This window comes from Nicotiana tomentosiformis, chromosome 3, assembly GCF_000390325.3.
Source record: "Nicotiana tomentosiformis chromosome 3, ASM39032v3, whole genome shotgun sequence".
In the NCBI taxonomy this organism is placed as follows: domain Eukaryota; kingdom Viridiplantae; phylum Streptophyta; class Magnoliopsida; order Solanales; family Solanaceae; genus Nicotiana; species Nicotiana tomentosiformis.
This window is the reverse complement of record NC_090814.1, coordinates 144,916,615-144,935,232: the sequence shown is the minus strand read 5'-3', so window position 1 is coordinate 144,935,232 and position 18,618 is coordinate 144,916,615. Positions and strand designations below refer to the sequence as shown.

Genomic DNA, 18,618 nt, shown 5'->3' with positions numbered 1-18,618 from the left:
ACTTAATGCTAATTTAATGTGGAGATTAAATTTTTTCAAACCCAACTATAGATTTTAGGTGGAGATTAAATCTTCTCGGCCCCTTATTTTTTCACGTTTCTAATGACCAAACTTATGACTATGATCATTTTTTCCTGTGGGCTATCATTTTCTTTTTGGTTGTCCTGATATTTCCAGGATGGAGTCCACGTGATACTATATTCCAGGTTTTGGTAGCCACAAAAACAAAATCAAAACCCAAAATAATAGAGGTAGATTGAGTCAAAAGATTGACTAATCACTAATGCCTCCTTAATTAAATTGTGACCTAATCTTGCGGCTCACGTTCTAAATTAAGGATTTTACCTTCTATTAAACGAAATTATCGTTTAAAGATGAATACTACGTGACCTAATCTTGCATCTAATGTTAAAAATGAAATCAATTTCTATAAAAGAATATACCATTTAAAGAATAGTTTATATTGTACTGTAAGAATAACGATATATTCAACATGGTTTGAGCTGGAAAATATGCGTAATTGTTCAGATAATTATTATGTACATTAAACATTCAATAATTTTTTAATTAAAATTATACGATTTCGATTAAAAAAAACGAAACATGCAACCAATTTACTCCCCTTTAAGAATTTGACAATACTATTGAATCTAGTTTTTGTTTTGTTTTCTGTTTAAACTTTCATAATTTGAAATTGAGTGTGAATCAAACAAGGTTTTGTACTTAGGAGAATAAAAATGAAAATATGTTCGCTTTAAGTTTAAGTTAAACTAACAATCCGAGGTTAGAGAAGAAGAGTTCAAAGAAGGAAACATTATAGGCTAAAGATGCTGTCTGATGCTGACAAGGATCTGTTTGGGTGCCAGAAAGGCAAGATTGAAAAGATCCTATGAAAATGAAAGCTGACGTGTGGTTATGACTTATGAAAATATATGGAACTTGTCTTTATCTTTGGAAAATGTTTCTCCAAGTTGTCGTTTTGCTTAAATTAAATAAATTGTTGTAATGAAGTGAATGAACATCCTAAACCCAAAATACATCATTTAATGTTTGCTTATTTTAGATTAAATACCAAAATCAAACAAGCTTTTCTCACGTCTTTTTTTCGTTTTCCTCGCACCTACAGACCGTTAAAGTTTTTTGAAAAGAATTTATTTACTGTTATAAAATAAAGACAGTAAAGTAAAGACAAGTATAGAGAGAAACTGATATATTATTCAAACTTTAAACTTATGTACATAATGAACTGAAAACTCCTCTATTTATAGAAGAAATGAAGCAGCTGCGAGGCTTTTCAGGAAGCAACTGCAAGGCTTTTCTTTAGCTGCTTGTAAGCTGTCTGCATGAACTGCTTGCAACCTGCCTGTTTAATAAGAAGCTGCTGCAAATTATTTCATTGAGCTGCTTGCAACCTGCCTGCATCAGCTGCTTGCAGATAAACTTCAACAGAGTACTAAATGGATAATCTTCTTCAAGAAGATTATCTATAGCGGAGTAATAAATGGACATCCACAATATAATTATTTTTATAACACTCCCCCTTAGATGTTCATTAAAAGGTATTGTGCCTCGTTAAAACCTTACTAGGAAAAAACCATGTGGAAAAAATCCTAGTGAAGGGAAAAGAGTACACATATTTAGTAATACGCATTGCTAGCTGCCTCATTAAAAATCTTATAAGGAAAACCCTGTGGGAAAAAACCATAGTAAAGAAAAAATAGTACATCGCGTATTTTACTCCCCCTGATTAAAATCTTGTTTCAAATATTTGAGTCTCCGCATTCCAATCTTGTATACCATCTTCTCAAAAGTTGAAGTTGGTAAAGATTTAGTGAATAAATCTGTCGGATTGTCACTTGAACGGATTTGTTGCACATCAATGTCACCATTTTTCTGAAGATCGTGTGTGTAGAATAATTTTGGTGAAATGTGCTTCGTTCTATCTCCTTTTATAAATCCTCCCTTCAATTGGGCGATGCATGCAGCATTGTCTTCGTATAAAATTGTGGGTCTTTTCTCACATTCCAAACCACATTTTTCTCGAATAAAATAAATTATTGATCTCAACCATACGCATTCCCTACTTGCTTCATGAATAGCTATTATTTCAGCATGATTTGAAGAAGTAGCAACAATAGATTTCTTTGTGGAGCGCCATGATATGATAGTACCTCTACATGTAAACACGTACCCGGTTTGAGATCTAGCTTTATGGGGATCAGATAAATAACCTGCATCTGCATAACCAACAAGATCTGCACTATCTTTGTTAGCATAAAATAAATTCATATCAAGAGTTCCCTTTAAATATCGCAATATATGCTTAATCCCGTTCCAATGTCTCCGTGTAGGAGAAGAACTATATCTTGCTAGTAAATTAACAGAAAATGCTATGTCAAGCCTTGTAGCATTAGCAAGATACATTAGTGCACCAATTGCACTGAGATAGGGTACTTCGGGACCAAGGAGTTCCTCATCCTCTTCTGGAGGTCGGAACAAATCTTTATTCACTTCAAGTGATCGAACAACCATTGGTGTACTCAATGGGTGCGCTTTGTCTATGTAAAAGCGTTTTAAGACCCTTTCTGTATAGGCAGATTGATGGATAAAGATCCCGTCTGCTAAATGTTCAATTTGCAGACCAAGACAAAGTTTTGTCTTTCCAAGATCTTTCATCTCAAATTCTTTCTTAAGATATTCAATTGCCTTTTGGAACTCTTCTGAAGTTCCAACAAGATTTATGTCATCAACATAAACAGCAAGTATAACAAATTCTGAAGTCATTTTCTTTATAAAAATACATGGACAAATAACATCATTTATATAACCCTCTTTCAGCAAATATTCACTGAGGCGATTATACCACATGCGCCCAGATTGCTTTAAACCGTACAAAGATCTTTGTAATCTGATTGAGTACATTTCCAGAGATTTTGAATATGCTTCAGACATTTTAAATCCTTCAGGGATTTTCATGTAAATTTTATTATCAAGTGACCCGTACAGATAAGCTGTAACTACATCCATTAGATGTATTTCAAGCCTTTCACGTAAGGCTAAACTGATGAGATATCGAAATGTTATGGCATCCATAACGGGTGAATATGTTTCTTCATAATCGACTCCAGATCGTTGTGAGAATCCTTGTGCAACAAGGCGAGCCTTGTATCTTTCAACTTCATTTTTATCATTCTTTTTTTCGCACAAAAACCCATCTATGACCAACTGACTTTATACCAGCAGGTGTTTGGACTACTGGTCCAAAGACCTCTCTTTTAGCAAGTGACTTCAATTCCGATTGAATTGACTCTTGCCATTTTGGCCAATCAGATCTTTGTCGACATTCTTCGATAGATCGGGGTTCAAGATTCTCACTATCTTGCATAATGTTAAGTGCAACATTATATGCAAAAATATTATCCACCACTATTTCAGATCGATTTAAATTAATCCCATCACCAGTAGAACTTATTAAAAGTTCCTCACTCACTTGAGTCTCGGGTTCATTGATTTCTTCAGGAATCTCAGAACTAATCAGATCTTGGGTCTCTTCAGGAGATCCCTTCATAATATCATTTTGATCATTTGTCGATTTTTTTTTTCTAGGATTTCGATCCTTAGAACCCAAAGGTCTACCACGCTTCAGGCGTTCTTTAGATTCACTAGCTCTCATGCTAGTAGATGGTCCTGCTTGGACATCAATTCGGATATGCACATTCTCTGCAGGGATATGCGACTTAGTTATCCTTTTCAAATCAGTGAATACGTCTGGCATTTGATTTGCTATATTCTGTAAATGGATGATCTTCTGGACCTCCTGATTACATATAGGGGTACGTAGATCAAAGTGAGATAATGATAAAACTTTTCACACAATTTTTCTTTTGATTTCCTTTTTCTCTCCCAATAATTGTGGAAAATTTGTTTTATCAAATCGATAATCTGCAAATCGAGCAGTAAATAAATCTCCCATTAATGATTCAAGATAGCGAATAATAGAGGGTGATTCAAACCCAATATATATTTCTAACCTTCTTTGGGGGCCCATCTTACTACGCTGTGATGGTGCTACTGGCACATATACAGCACATCCAAAAATTCGTAGATGGGCAATATTTGATTCATGACAAAAAACCAATTGTGACGGAGAATATTTATTATAATGTATCGGTCTGAGACGGATAAGTGATGTTGCATGCAAGATAGCATGGCCCCAAACAGTAGTGGGCAATTGTGTTTTCATAAGTAGCGGTCTTGCTATCAATTGCAGGCGTTTAATAAATGACTCTGCAAGGCCATTTTGAGTATGAACATAAGCTACAGGATGTTCAACTTTTATCCCAACTGATAGACAGTAATCATCAAAAGCTTGAGATGAGAATTCTCCAGCATTATCAAGGCGAATAGCCTTTATAGGATAATCTGGGAATTGTGCCCTTAATCGAATTATTTGGGCTAATAGCTTTGCAAACGCCAGGTTGCAAGATGATAGTAGGTACACATGAGACCATCTTGAAGATGCATCTATTAGGACCATAAAATATCTAAACAACCCACTTGGTGGGTGAATAGGTCCACATATATTCCCATGTATACGTTCTAAAAAGGCAGGGGACTCAATGCCTACCTTCATTAGTGATGGTCTAGTGATCATTTTGCCTTGATAACAAGCATCACAAGAAAATTCATCATTTGTAAGAATCTTCAGGTTCTTTAATGGATGCCCACTCGAATTTTCAGTAATTCGTCTCATCATTATTGATCCAGGATGGCCCAAATGGCCATGCCAAAGCACAAAAGTATTTGAATCAGTAAACTTCTGGTTTACGATAGAGTGTGCTTCAACTGTACTAATCTTTGAATAGTATAAGCCAGAAGATAAAGTTGGTAACTTTTCTACAATGCATTTCTGGCCAGAAATATTCTTTGTAATACAAAGATATTCCATATTCATTTCATCTATTGTCTCAACATGATACCCATTTCGGCGGATATCTATAAAACTCAACAAGTTTCTTCGAGACTTGGAGGAGAACAATGCATTGTCGATAATAAGTTTTGTTCCCTTAGACAGAAATACAGTAGCTCTTCCGGAGCCTTCAATCAAACTTATATTACCAGAAATTGTTGAAACATTTTCTTTTTCCTTAATGCAAATAAGAAAAGTATTTCCGATCTTTGAATATGGCATGAGTTGTTCCACTATCAATTACACAAATATCTTCATGATTGGTCTTTGATCCAAACACAATTTGAGGATTATCCATATTCTTCAAAATGACATAAACAAAATAAATATGATAGTGAACATCATTTTCAAAGCATAACTTTTATTTATGTACAACAATTACATAGCCATACTATCTACTACAAACAACAAAAATTAAAATATTTACATTTCTACAGATTCACTACCGATCACATGACTTGTTTCTCCTTCTAGGAGTGCAAAATAATCAGCTACATCCAAATGCATGAAGTCTAAATTATCTTCAGAAATAAAATTTGCTTCAACATTTTTCTCTGTCTTCTTCAGGGAGGCTTGATACAGCTCAACCGTGTGCTTTGGCGTACGACATGTACGTGACCAGTGCCCTTTTCCTCCACATCTATAACATGCATTTTCTGGCTTTGCTGCTTGCACCGCTTCATGCTTTTCTTCCTTCCTTTTCCACTGCTGGTGGTGAGGAGGGTTCTTTAGTGTATTGTTATTACCACGATTAGAGTTTCCTCCCCGACCACGGCCATGACCACGACTGGGGCCACGTCCCCTTCCACGCTTAGCTTGGTGGAAGTTCATCTCATTCACTTCAGGGAATGGACAAGAACCAGTAGGTCGGCTTTCATGGTTTTTCATTAATAGCCCATTATGTTGCTCGGCTACAAGAAGATGTGAGATAAGTTCAGAATACTTTTTGAATCCCATCTCTCGATATTGCTGCTGCAGGAGCATATTCGAGGCATGAAAAGTGATGAAAGTTGTCTCCATCATATCATGATCAGTAATATTATCACCACATAGTTTCAATTGGAAAATAATTCTGAACATAGCAGAATTATACTCACGGATAGATTTAAAATTTTGTAGCCTTAGATGAGTCCAATCATAACGTGCCTGTGGAAGAACGACCATCTTCAGGTAGTCATATCTATCTTTCAAATTATTCCACAGTATGACTGGATCTTTAATAGTAAGATATTCCATTTTCAGGCCCTCATCAAGGTGATGGCGTAGGAATATCATTGCTTTGGCACGGTCTTGGTTTGATGCCTGATTTTTATCTTTGATGGTGTCTGCCAGACCCATCGCATCAAGATGAATTTCGGCATCAAGCACCCAAGACATGTAGCTTTTGCCCGATATATCCAGGGCTACAAACTCAAGTTTAGAAAGATTTGACATTATTTAGAAAAAGAAAGTTCGTACCTCTGATACTTTCAAAGTATTTTCTCGAGATGGCAGAGGCTCGTGCTGATAACGTGTTATAAAATAAAGACAGTAAAGTAAAGACAAGTATAGAGAGAAACTGATATATTATTCAAACTTTAAACTTATGTACATAATGAACTGAAAACTTCTCTATTTATAGAAGAAATGAAGCAGCTGCGAGGCTTTTCAGGAAGCAGCTGTAAGGCTTTTCTTTAGCTGCTTGTAAGCTATCTGCATGAGCTGCTTGCAACCTGCCTGTTTAATAAGAAGCTGCTGCAAATTATTTCATTGAGCTGCTTGCAACCTGCCTGCATCAGCTGCTTGTAGATAAACTTCAACAGAGTACTAAATGGATAATTTTCTTCAGGAAGATTATCTATAGCGGAGTAATAAATGGACATCCACAATATAATTATTTTTATGACATTTACTTATTTATTTCTCACTATAGTAAAAATACTCTCCAGCTATTCCTTGTATCATTTCTCATTATTTTCTTTTTATAAATGTCGCAAATTGCTCATGTGCTTTTAACATTTTATATCAAGAATTCGCGTATGATCATTAAAGGTGATGTTTGGTGGCAGAAGGAGATCCATGATTTATGTTTATAGACCCTACAACTACTTCAAATTAATATAAAAATTACGCGATGCATCAAAAATTTATATTATATTTACCATTCGTAGCTATATTTGAATTTTATGGCAAATTGATGAAATAAGAGATTAATTATTTTGAACTGGAAAAAAAGAAAGCAACAAGCTCTCGTAGCTCAGTTGGTTAGAGAGCCTGCTTAGTCAGTTGGGGTCTTGAGTTTGACTTTCAACAAAAATACTTTATTTGTATGTATTTCTATATTTCGCCTTAGTTATATTCATTGCGCGACCAAATACAGCTGATACATGTTGTAGCTGAATATAGAGACGCTCACCAATCGGAGGATGAAGAAGCCAAAGAATAATATGTATTACACTCCATGAAGTAGGAAAAGTAGAAATCTTATTGCATATAAGCATTGGTAATTTACAATTACATTTTTCCCTCGGCAACCCGATTATAAGTTACATTTTTTAGCTACTCTGAGGAGACTACGCTTGAGTTTCATAACAATGAAAAGTCCTCAGTTCTCCAAAATTCCTAATACAATGCATACTAAAGATCCTATTGGTGTATAACCTTTTTGATGTCTCAATTCTTATACTCTTATGAATGATACATAACAATTGCCACGAAATTTTCTGAAAGAATAGGTGGCTTAAGGCAATATTTACAAGCCTTTTTACCTATGCATATCTACCTATCTAGTTTGGAAGTTCAATGTCTTAATAGCGTAAGCGTACATAAAGGCGAAAAAGGCTGCAAAACCAACCAAAACCACAGCAACTGGCGCCATGAAGTCCGAATTGTATCCGAAATGATCTTTAATGTAGTCCTTAATCCTTGGGTTTGGAAACACTCCTGGGACTTGGATAGTATCCTCCACATCACCATACTGTGACACAATGCTACCATAAACAGTCCATGCCACTGGACAGATCCAGTAATACCATATCCACCACTTGGGAATTCTCTGAGATTTTAATGAGAAATATTAGTATCCCAGTCATGTTCACAATTATATTTATATGTTTCAATGCCTGTAAAGAAGATTTGACTTACTGGTCTGGGGATGAAGAAACCGGAGAAAAGATTGAAAAGTGCATAGAAAGCTGCAGCAAAGATCGCGGCTACTTGGTGGTTGGGTGTGATGGAAACGGTCATCATTCCATAGTACGTCCAGTATAGGAAGGAGAAGAAGGTTACAAAATAGAACCAGAAGAATTTAGCTGCCGTCCACTCAAAGGCCACCATAGCATACACTATAAGAGTATAGTATGTAGTTTGGACGAGTATGTATGGTATTTCTGCAAATACCTACAAGCCAAATGTATTATAGCAATTACTGAGACTGAGTAAGAAAATATATCCTTAATATATGATATGCATGCTTAGTATGCGGTAGTTTTGTCTTTTTCTTCCCTGGTGCTAGAGTTACCATTTAGTTGGATGATGCTTACCTGTGCCATAGCATATGGTAAAGCTGAATACATCCCAGCAGCCCTTTCTCTATAAAAGACAGTTCTTTCGACAGCTACAATTGGCTGTACGGTTGAACAATTATTGATTCCAACAAACAGCACAGCTGCATACATTGCCCCGATGACTGTCATTAGATCACCACTACTTTGTCTGTAGCACAGAAAAAACAGAAGATGGAGTTAGTAATCGCCTTTGAGATTGTCTGGTTTAAACAATTCCGTAAACCCTCTGGGTTAACTTTAATTTAGAGATAGACCTTTTACTGCCAACATTCCAGAAAATTGTCCCAATCAATAGTGCTGCAGCCAGACTAAAGAAGAATCTGACAAGGTTATAGTCTGGACTTCTCCAGTAAGTCCACCATTGCTTCCATAAGCAGGATTTAAACTGACCCCATGCTGGCTGGGAAAATTGTGTGGTAAAATAGAGGTCCTTGGCTCCAGGAGGAGGTGCGCTCAACTCTTTGACAAGAGCCTTATTTCGTCTGCATGAAGCCACATACATCATTACTTTCTTTTTTTTGGTTCTGAATGAGCCAAAGACTATTGCAGTTCACTTATTTTGACTTACTGATGTAAAGCTGATGATCTGTAGTATTCAGCAAAATCCATTCCAAGTCGGGCTTCTGTGCCAATTGAACTCGCTTCTAGCATCCAGGTTGCTGGATTGTATTTCTCTTTGATTTTTTGAACTCCCGGAATTGCCTGCATTAAATGATTGAATTAGTACACTTTGCGTTGAAACTCATAAGCAAAAACTGAGGTGGTTCTTTAGTAATTTGAATGTATAATTCAGCAATAATTAAGTACCTCGAAATATTCAATAATTTTCTGAGAATGTCGACCCAATGGACCTGCGTAGATTACTTGTCCTCCTCTTTTCATAAGAAGAAGCTGAAGTGGAGAAGAAAGTACATATTAGAGAAAGGGGGCTTAAGGAGCTAAGATGCATTTTTTTCAGACTGGGTGGTATGACAGTTGAGAAGATCTCGTGTTTTACCTCATCAAATGCTTCAAATATATCAATACTTGGTTGATGTATTGTGCAGACAACAGTTCTCCCGGTGTCTACTGTGTTTCTTACAGTTCTCATAACAATAGCTGCTGCTCTTGCATCAAGACCAGAAGTCGGTTCATCCATGAATATAATTGAAGGATTCGCGACAAGCTCTACTGCAATGGTCAATCTTTTTCTTTGTTCCGTTGACAAACCAGTAACTCCTGGAAGCCCTACAATTGCATCCTTGAGATTGTCTAGCTCAACCAGATCCATTACTTCATCCACAAAAATCTGAAAAGAAAAACTTTCAGTATTTATTCAACTATAAAACTATTACAACATAATGAGGTGTTGCTCCATACCATCTTATCTTCTTTGCTGACTTCTTTAGGGAGCCGGAGGAAAGCCGAAAATATCAGAGACTCATGGATGGTTACTTGAGGTGAGTGTATATCAGTTTGTTCACAATATCCTGAAACTCTGGCAAATGTTTCTTGATTTTTTGGAAATCCAGATATTCTTACATCACCTTCGATGTAGCCTCCGGTCTTACGTCCTGCTAGAACATCCATGAGTGTAGTCTTCCCTGCTCCACTGACTCCCATCAATGCTGTCAATACTCCTGGCCTAAATGCACCAGTTACTTCGCGAAGCAATTGAAGTTTATCCTCTGTCACTCCTTGGTCCTTCATCTCCTGACAAAATCATTAAGTAGATTCTAGTTCAGTTATAGAACACACCCCGATAAGCAGATTGAGGAGCTACACGGTTTAGCTGATTACAATTCAATAATTTATCGCACTAATTATTGAGAAATGAGTGAAAGGATATGGCTCTTACAGGTGGCATGTCAACAAAATAGCTCACATCCTCGAAGGACATTGCCAGAGGGGTAAATGGCAGAATCATTCCTTTCTTTGCTGCGACACCATTTGCAGCCTCAAGATTTGCATCCTCATTTCTGTAGAGGCCACTAGAACTGGTACGACTGCTCATTCGTCGGATTTCCATTTCTCCTGCAAAGAGAATTATATTACTGTAAGCATTACTTATATTCCCCAAGCAGATTCTGTTATTGATGGGCTAAAGATCATACTTGTCTTGTTCCCATCTGCTGCAGATAAGGATCGAGGGAGATCATCTCTCTTCGACTGGCTGATTCGAAGTCTAGGGGTTCCCGTGCTTTCTTCTTGCTCAGCTTCCATATCGCTGGCCTGCTCTTTGGATAGTGTAGCTTGTGGCTTGTTTAAAGCTGATAGTGTGACAAAAGATTTAATAGGTTTAGATAATGGACCGAATAGCATATCCTGTTGTACATTTTGAGGAGGAGTGAGTACTTACGGCTGAGATACATAAGGACTAAGGTGAAAAGAACGTTGAAGAGAATTGTGAACCCCAGAAGAGCAGCAGCACCAATCCAGAACCATCGTCTTTCAGTAAAGACGTCAAAATTTTTCATCACTTGCAGACCCAATCTAGTAGTGCCATCTGGAGCCTGTAAATGGATTGCATATGGTTATGAACTTCTAAAAATCACATTGTGCCTTTTGGAGTTGCATCATGTTTCACTTGATAATATGGTCAAAAGAGTTAAAAGCCAAGGAGAACGTAGAGGTGAACTTACAAATTTGTTCATCCACCTTGGAGCAAACATTTCGTTTACAGTGAAGGCATTGAACCCATAGGAAAGAGGTGAAATCCAATAGCCCCATCGCCACCAGTCTGGAATTGAGCCTGTTACAAGTAAAGCAGCACTTTCTCAGTGATTGAAACTTGTGAATAATTCCCCAGAAAGAGGACACCGAGATAAGATTGGAGTTCCTGAATGTTATTACTGAGACAGATGGTGTCAGCGTATCCGACGTACATATTCTATTACCTCCTTTCATTTTATCTTTTATTTTTAATTTGTAAAATTTATTGCCTTCAAGAATCAATGCATTGCTATTGCTATATTCTATTGAATGGTATTATCTTCTACATGTTAATGTTCTTGAACTAACCTCTAGGCAGGATGAAACCACCCAATAGGAACACAAGAAGGAGCATGAGTGCTCCACCAGTATTTGCAATAATCATAGTCCTACAAACTCCTGCAGTGAGCCTAAATAATCCAGCAGCCATTTGTTGGATCAGAAAAGTCAGCAGTGATTGCTTGAAGAACCTGAGAAAGAGAGAATAGCAGTAATGTTAATTTGTATACTCAGCCAAGGTACACACATATCTCGATAAAACCACCAGCGACATATTATTTTAGAGTGCTGCATGCTCAGGCTAATCGTTTATATTATTGATGCAATAACTTTATCAGCTGTATTTGACATCTATTTAGAGATTCATATATACAATGAGAAAATGTGTGAAGTGATTGTTGAGTTACCTGCTAGCTTCAGGGGCATAACCAATGGTATAGTATGTCATGACCATCCACACAATAGTCTCGAACACAGAAATTGGTACCTTTAGGAGCACAGTTGGTAAAGTGAAAGCCCAAGGTGGATGGAAGAGAAGGTCCCTATGCTTGTAGAAAACGGGAAGCCTCTGTATGATCATTGATAGTTCAGAGAAACCGTTGAACATATTGATGACCATTCCAAATAGGAGTGCACCAACATAGGTAGCGCCATCATCTACAGTATTAGTGTGCATTTTGGTCCTCAAGAACACAGTTGATCCAATGAGTGCAACGATGATGATTTGAACGGTCTTGAAAACGTAAACAAAAGAGTTTCTCTTGATCAAAAGCCATTCCTTGTCGAAGTTTGTCTTTAGAAGCTCTAGTGTAGGGACTGTGTACTTCTTGAATATTAGAGCTGCTGGGTGACTTCTTGTTTTGTCATAGGGAACAGAGAGCTCATTTTCTATACGTAAGCCGACGTGGAAGCGCTTGAATCTCTTTGCAAATTCAGTTACTGAAATGTACTGGTATGGTCTATGTCTATTTGCCCAGTACTGCTCTTGGTCCTTTCTTGATGTAACCTATTCAACACGTTACATGTTAGATTATGCTGGAATTACAAAATGGGATTTAACTCATATGCATTACAGTGTAAAAAGTATATACACAATCAGTGTAATGTAATTTGTGATAGCAGGTTGTCTGCTTTGTTTTCAGGTTACTAATCCACTTATTATGAGCTACGTTGCTTGCAGCCTCACCCGTGTCGTATACTCCAAAAAGCATAACTTTTGGAGGATCTGACGACATATTTGGCGGTATTTTTAAAGGTTCCGAGCAACATAGATTATGACCGGTTAGTTACTTATGTTATCTTTTAGGTGAGCTGACAATTCGTTATTTAAAATGCAGGGCCATTAGCCTTTTGAGGTTCATTTGATGATTACCTCTTGCAAGAAATCAGCAGTACCCTTTCTTTCCGGACATTTAAAACCACAAGTTTCAAAGAACTCGAGGACATGTTCACGTGGGCCCTGGTAAACAATCTGGCCTTCAGATAAAAGAATGATATCGTCAAAGAGATCAAATGTTTCAGGAGCAGGCTGAAGGAGAGACATCAAAACAGTGGCCTCAGTGAGATGTACAATCTGCTGTAAGCATTTCACTATCTGAAATGTGGTAGAGCTGTCCAGTCCAGTAGATATCTCGTCCATGAATAGTGTTTTTGTTGGGCCAACGATCATCTCACCTGCACCAAGCCCAACATTATTAGCCCATTACTATAGCCGAAGGTCATCCTATTACTTTCGCTTTTTATGGGGAAAATCAGTTTACGTAGATATAATCATATAAATTGTTGATTAATGTGTATATATGATATTAAAGAGAATATTATTTCATGTCATTTTGATTAGATGTCTACCATTATTTTTTTTTATCTGTAATAAAATAAAGTTTTATTTATTTAAGTAGCAGTTACTATTAAAACTTTCGATACTAACAAATACTTTCTAGTTGTACCAAATTGCTACGAGTTTCCTTTTTTGTAATATCATGTTAAGGTTCTTTTGATTTCTTTTTCTTAGTTATATCGGTAGTTTAGGGAAAAAACTAAGTTTTTACTACTAGTTTCTATTATTATACGTTTCTTTAAAAAGTAAAGCTAAGCAGTTACTGGGAGTAATATGTTAGCAGGTCCGTTACAAGTAAATTATAATGGACCAAAGTTCCACTTTAACATTTTCCAAATTTCCTATACGCACGTTTTATTATCATTTTGAGGTGTCGCGTAGGAAAGTAATACTTATGCTTTTGAATGAGACAAAGTCTTAATTAAGACACTACTTATTTCAGAATATAGTCAAATTAATTAAGTTAGGTGAAGCAGCTATTTTGGTGGTCATCCAACAACAAAGCGCGTTAAAGTCGCGCAGACTTATGTGGGAGACTGAGGTGTGGTTTGGTATGGCAAACAATTTCTGGTTATAATCATGGGAGGACCTGTATTTAAACAAATTATATATATTAATACTGCATAATTTAATCTGTTATAATATTTTCAAGTTATTAGATCGTATTTGTTATAATCTGATACTCGTTAATCTTATTGAAGGCAATTTATCTTGATAGTCTAAAAATATTATAAACTGTTAGTGCGTATTATTTAAACTCCTTTTACAAACTATAGTGGAAATGGTAAGGGGAAGGGAATTTAGAATTTAACCTGTAGTGACACGCTTCTTCTGGCCACCAGAAATGCCTCGTATCATTTCATCCCCAACAATGGTGTCCCGACACACATCAAGTCCCAAAATCTGCACATTTTTTTTTTTTTTAGTTCACCACAATTCCAACTGCAATATTGGTATATTTAGTTCAACAACCAACGTTGTGTTTGTTTACCTAATACCGCTTTTTTTCCAAATAAAAAAAAAAATTCAAGCTGTTTTTTTTCTTGTGCAGAAATAATAAGTTCTAACCAATAATAAAAAAAAATTCCTTTTCTAAATAGAAGTCAAATCTCAAAGACGTCAAAGGGCTGTGCTCAGTAGACTAAACATCTGAACATTAGAGAGTTGGTGAGTGGAGACTTTTGACCCGAAAACAGAAAGCAACGAAATTTCAAGTAAAAGGTAGGAGGAAAAGAGGAAACAGGAAAGTGGTTAGTTGAGACACATCAAAACCTAATATTTTCAAAAGTCGAATACAAGTTGTAATTAGATGCCAAATTCCCTCTTTTTTTATTGCTTAATGAAACATAAAGTTAAAAAAAATAAAATGAGAGAAATGGTAGGGCCTTAGTCTCACTTACCCTGAGCGTGTAATCAGTAATAAGGCTGCTTTCAACTCCCTCCATAGCAGTTGCCTAAATTACAACATTGAAAGAAACATCACAACGTTAGTATATATATTGTTGTGACATCACGTAAGGGATTAAAGAAAATACTATAGTAAATATAAAAAAAACAGTTTAATTTCTTAGATCATGAAAATGTGTCATATTTACAAAATCGCTTTTGGTTACCTTCATGAAAAGATCGATTTCAGCCTCCGGGAAGATTCCAGCATCCCTTTCTCTCCTTGCAAGCTCCGTCAGCAGTTCTAATAATTTATATTTGTATTTTTTGTAAGTAAAAAACAAATAAATATACCAACAGGAAATATAGGTAACTTGTAGTACTTTTATTTTTATTTTAATTTTGTATAATATTGGTTGAAATGAGCTTAAATGGAGCGATATCGTGAGTAATGTGCTTGGGTTTGAGAAGTAATACCATATCGAGAGCCGACCCCTTGGCATCTAGCAGAGAAATCAAGGGTTTCTTTAACAGTCATTTCAGCAACGTGAACATCATTTTGACTAATGTATGCCGATGTTTTCTGTGGTACAAATTCCTTTAACCCGTGCCCATTGTAAGTGATTTCTCCTCTAACCTGTTTCATAATTTAATTTCATATAATTAACATGCTTGTTTAATGTTCACATTTTACAATAAAATAATAGTCTGAAATGGGAAGGCAGCAAATAATTAATTAATTATAAGCATGATTAGAAGTAACTGACCTTTAAGGTAGGGTCTAATTTTCCAGCCAAAGCCAACAGAAGGGTCGTTTTCCCAGAAGATGGTGGACCTAATAAAAGGGTCATCCTGTGGAGATTGTGTTTACACATATTTACAAAAAAAGTCAGCATTGGATGTACGTACCCTTTGACAAATTGGATGCTTCTCATTTTCATAAAGTAAATTAAATACTCTATCTTGTTTGGCTTTTCAAGAAAAAAAGAAAAAGAAATTGGCATTGGAACTTCAAATAATTGAGTTATATGACAAGAAAAAGTAGTAATTTATTACTCCTACTATGTAATACTATAATCAGTAGCATGCAGCTAAGTACGATTAAAAGAATATGACGTTAATAGTACGTAAACTAACGAAAACATTAATCAGAATTAATTACCTAGAGGGCTTGATTATTCCAGAAGCATCTTTAAGGATGGTAAGTTTTGTTTTCTCCGCCAAATTAATTCCAACGCAACTCAAAGCTGATTCAGCAATATTTCTAGCAGCATTAGGCAGCGTAGGAAGAGCTCTGTCGCCGATATAGCAATCTGCTTCTATAGTTAAATGCTCGTACCGAACTTCTACCGTAGGAAGTGTAATCCCAACCCTGCAACCACACAATCATATATGCAATTAAACCTAACTAAATCTAGAAGCTTACCGATATTAATACGAGTTTAACGCATAGACAGTGTAAAAGAATTTTTCATACTATCAATAATCTAAACAATATTAATATTTAATTGCCCAAAAATGAAATTAGTGATACAAAAAATAAGGCAAATTACATGCTACAAGTTAAACATACAAATTTAGTGTAATACAAATTTCAATTGTATATAAGTTAGTGCATTTTTTTTAATATTATATACGAGGACCCGTTGAATCAGTGGAACGAAGATCCTTTTTTCTTAACGTACGCTTTGTCAGCATACACGTAAGGGTGGAGATAACGTATTCGGCAATCGGCATTAATAGGCATTCTTAGCTGCATTGACTTTTGCTATGGTTTTAGGTAAATGGTTCGTAATCGTACATGCCTTCTTTGATTCCTAAAACAAAAGCTGCACGACTTTGATCACCGTTTCTAATTAACTTTTCGTCTTTTCCTTTGTTTTAACATAAAAGATAAGTCGATCGAGCGGCAAGTGTGATCTGCATTAAGTTTGCAAAACAACCACAAACAAAAAACCAACTATGTCTCAATCCTCACCAGCAAATCCAATTCGACTATATAAATTATTAATATTCATGTCGTTTCATTTAAAATTTATCATAGTCCAATATTATTTAACTTATAAGCAAAAACAAAAAAACAAAAAAAATGTATGTTTATTTGTGGATACAGCGGTTCAATAGTATTGGTTATTTGGGGATAGATCGGTTCAACAATACTGGTTTTGGGTTTGTTAGGTTTTTAAAGCATATTCCCTTTACTTGACTTAGAAAAATAAAGGAAAGGGTTTGGTTAGCGCAAGTTGCATATATTATGATGCAATGCATACGGAAGAACCGATCCATAAAATGTGTGACATGATTTGTAGTCGCTGGAGATTTGACTCATCCTTATAATTAAACAGAAGACACTTCTATAACAAAGATAACTTCACCAACCCATCCCACCCACAAAAGAAATAAAAAGATATTTTTCATCAAAATGAAAAAACATCCCTCTCTTGCCTACAGCTCTACGATCACAATCATAATCGCTTCATTAGTAGCATAGTTGTAACGAAGTTATGTAAATTAAATTACTTTTTCATATATATATATATATATATATATATATATATATATATATATATATATATATATATATATATATATTTTAGAATCCCTTTAAGATAAGCATGGGCGAAGCCACCTTTCGCTGAAGGTGGTCTAAATATTATGAAATATTATACTGTATAAATAAATAAAATATTAATTTTAGAGGTATAAAATATATATTGAACACCATTTGTTAAGATTTTTTTTTTTTTAATTCTTTCAAGTGTAGACACTCTTGGAAAAAATTCTGTTTCCCCACTCAACAAGTTCGAATTTCATATGTATCAATTTTTTTCTAAAATTTACTTGTTAGAATTTCTTACTCTTTTAATAATGCAAAATTTCTTCTCCTTCATTCTAATGAACTTACATAGATAAATAGTTAGTATTTACTATTAATATCTTATGCTGTAATGAGTAGAGATTATCGGTGTTGATTACTCCCCAAGATAAAAGGAAGATATAGAAGTAAATTTATTTATGTACAGGTAGGAGCAAATCTACCCTGCAAAGCAACGTCTCGCTTATTTCCATTGCAGGAATTACTATCAAAGGGGCGGCAGAGCAAAATTTCATGTAAAGTAGAGAAAAAGTAATACTGGAAACTTACTTGTCAATTCGATTTCTGAACTTTCTCAGAAACTTTTCATTATCTTCCTCAGCAACCCTGAAAAATCGATCAATGAACTCTTGTCGCTCATTCAATCCCAGATTCCGAACATCAACTTCCTTATGAACAACTTTTTTATTGCCCTGATTATTCTCACTTTCCATGACCGATTTAAGGACCGTTTTTCTCAAACGATCGTAAGTAGGCAATTTCTCTAACGCAGCCCACGTAAGAGCTTCTTCATCTTCTTCGCCACGAGTGCTTCTTCTGCTCGGCATTGGATTGAACACGTCTTCTACATTCCAATTTGCTCTGCTTCTGCTTCGACTCATCGTTCTGCTCATACTACTCCTACTACTCCCCAGCCTTCTCGGTCCCCCATTTCCCTCCATTTTCACAAAAATCTCTTAATTCTCCTTTTTGCCGCTTTAGAAATACAATTTAAAGCTCAATTGGAGAAATTAACAAAACAAATTGTTAATTGAACAAAGAATGCAGAAAAACAGAGAAGAGAAAGATGTTTTATGCGACTCATATAAATGGAGAATTGAAGAGGGGTTTTCTCACGGGCTTGGTCGCTGAAATCTTAATAAATTTTTGTTTTGTGAATTTGTGTTTGATTTTTTCCTACGAATTCTAATTGAAAAGGTCTCACGCTCTTCTAGTTGTGAAGAGGGAGGTTATGAGTCCATTATCTAAGAAACGTTCGTGGCTATTTATATATCAAAACTCAAAAGGCGATAGGTTCAATAGTAGTGCGATAGAT

General features: G+C 35.7%; 1 protein-coding gene across 1 annotated transcript; it reads right to left on the bottom strand.

Moving 5' to 3' along the window:
• Positions 1–7,415: 7,415 nt before the first annotated feature.
• LOC104088097 (ABC transporter G family member 35-like) lies at positions 7,416–18,552 on the bottom strand. Its single transcript, XM_009592719.4, has 22 exons — positions 17,853–18,552; positions 15,870–16,079; positions 15,475–15,559; positions 15,185–15,344; positions 14,935–15,011; positions 14,722–14,775; positions 14,134–14,224; positions 12,857–13,158; positions 11,892–12,490; positions 11,515–11,675; positions 11,136–11,245; positions 10,853–11,006; positions 10,608–10,763; positions 10,352–10,527; positions 9,874–10,206; positions 9,512–9,802; positions 9,322–9,405; positions 9,083–9,216; positions 8,769–8,996; positions 8,491–8,662; positions 8,093–8,347; positions 7,416–8,003 (listed from the first exon to the last, which is right to left on the bottom strand). The coding sequence occupies exons 1-22, from the start codon at positions 18,242–18,244 to the stop codon at positions 7,731–7,733; spliced, it is 4,497 nt and encodes a 1,498-aa protein (XP_009591014.1). The 5' UTR covers positions 18,245–18,552; the 3' UTR covers positions 7,416–7,730.
• Positions 18,553–18,618: the final 66 nt, after the last annotated feature.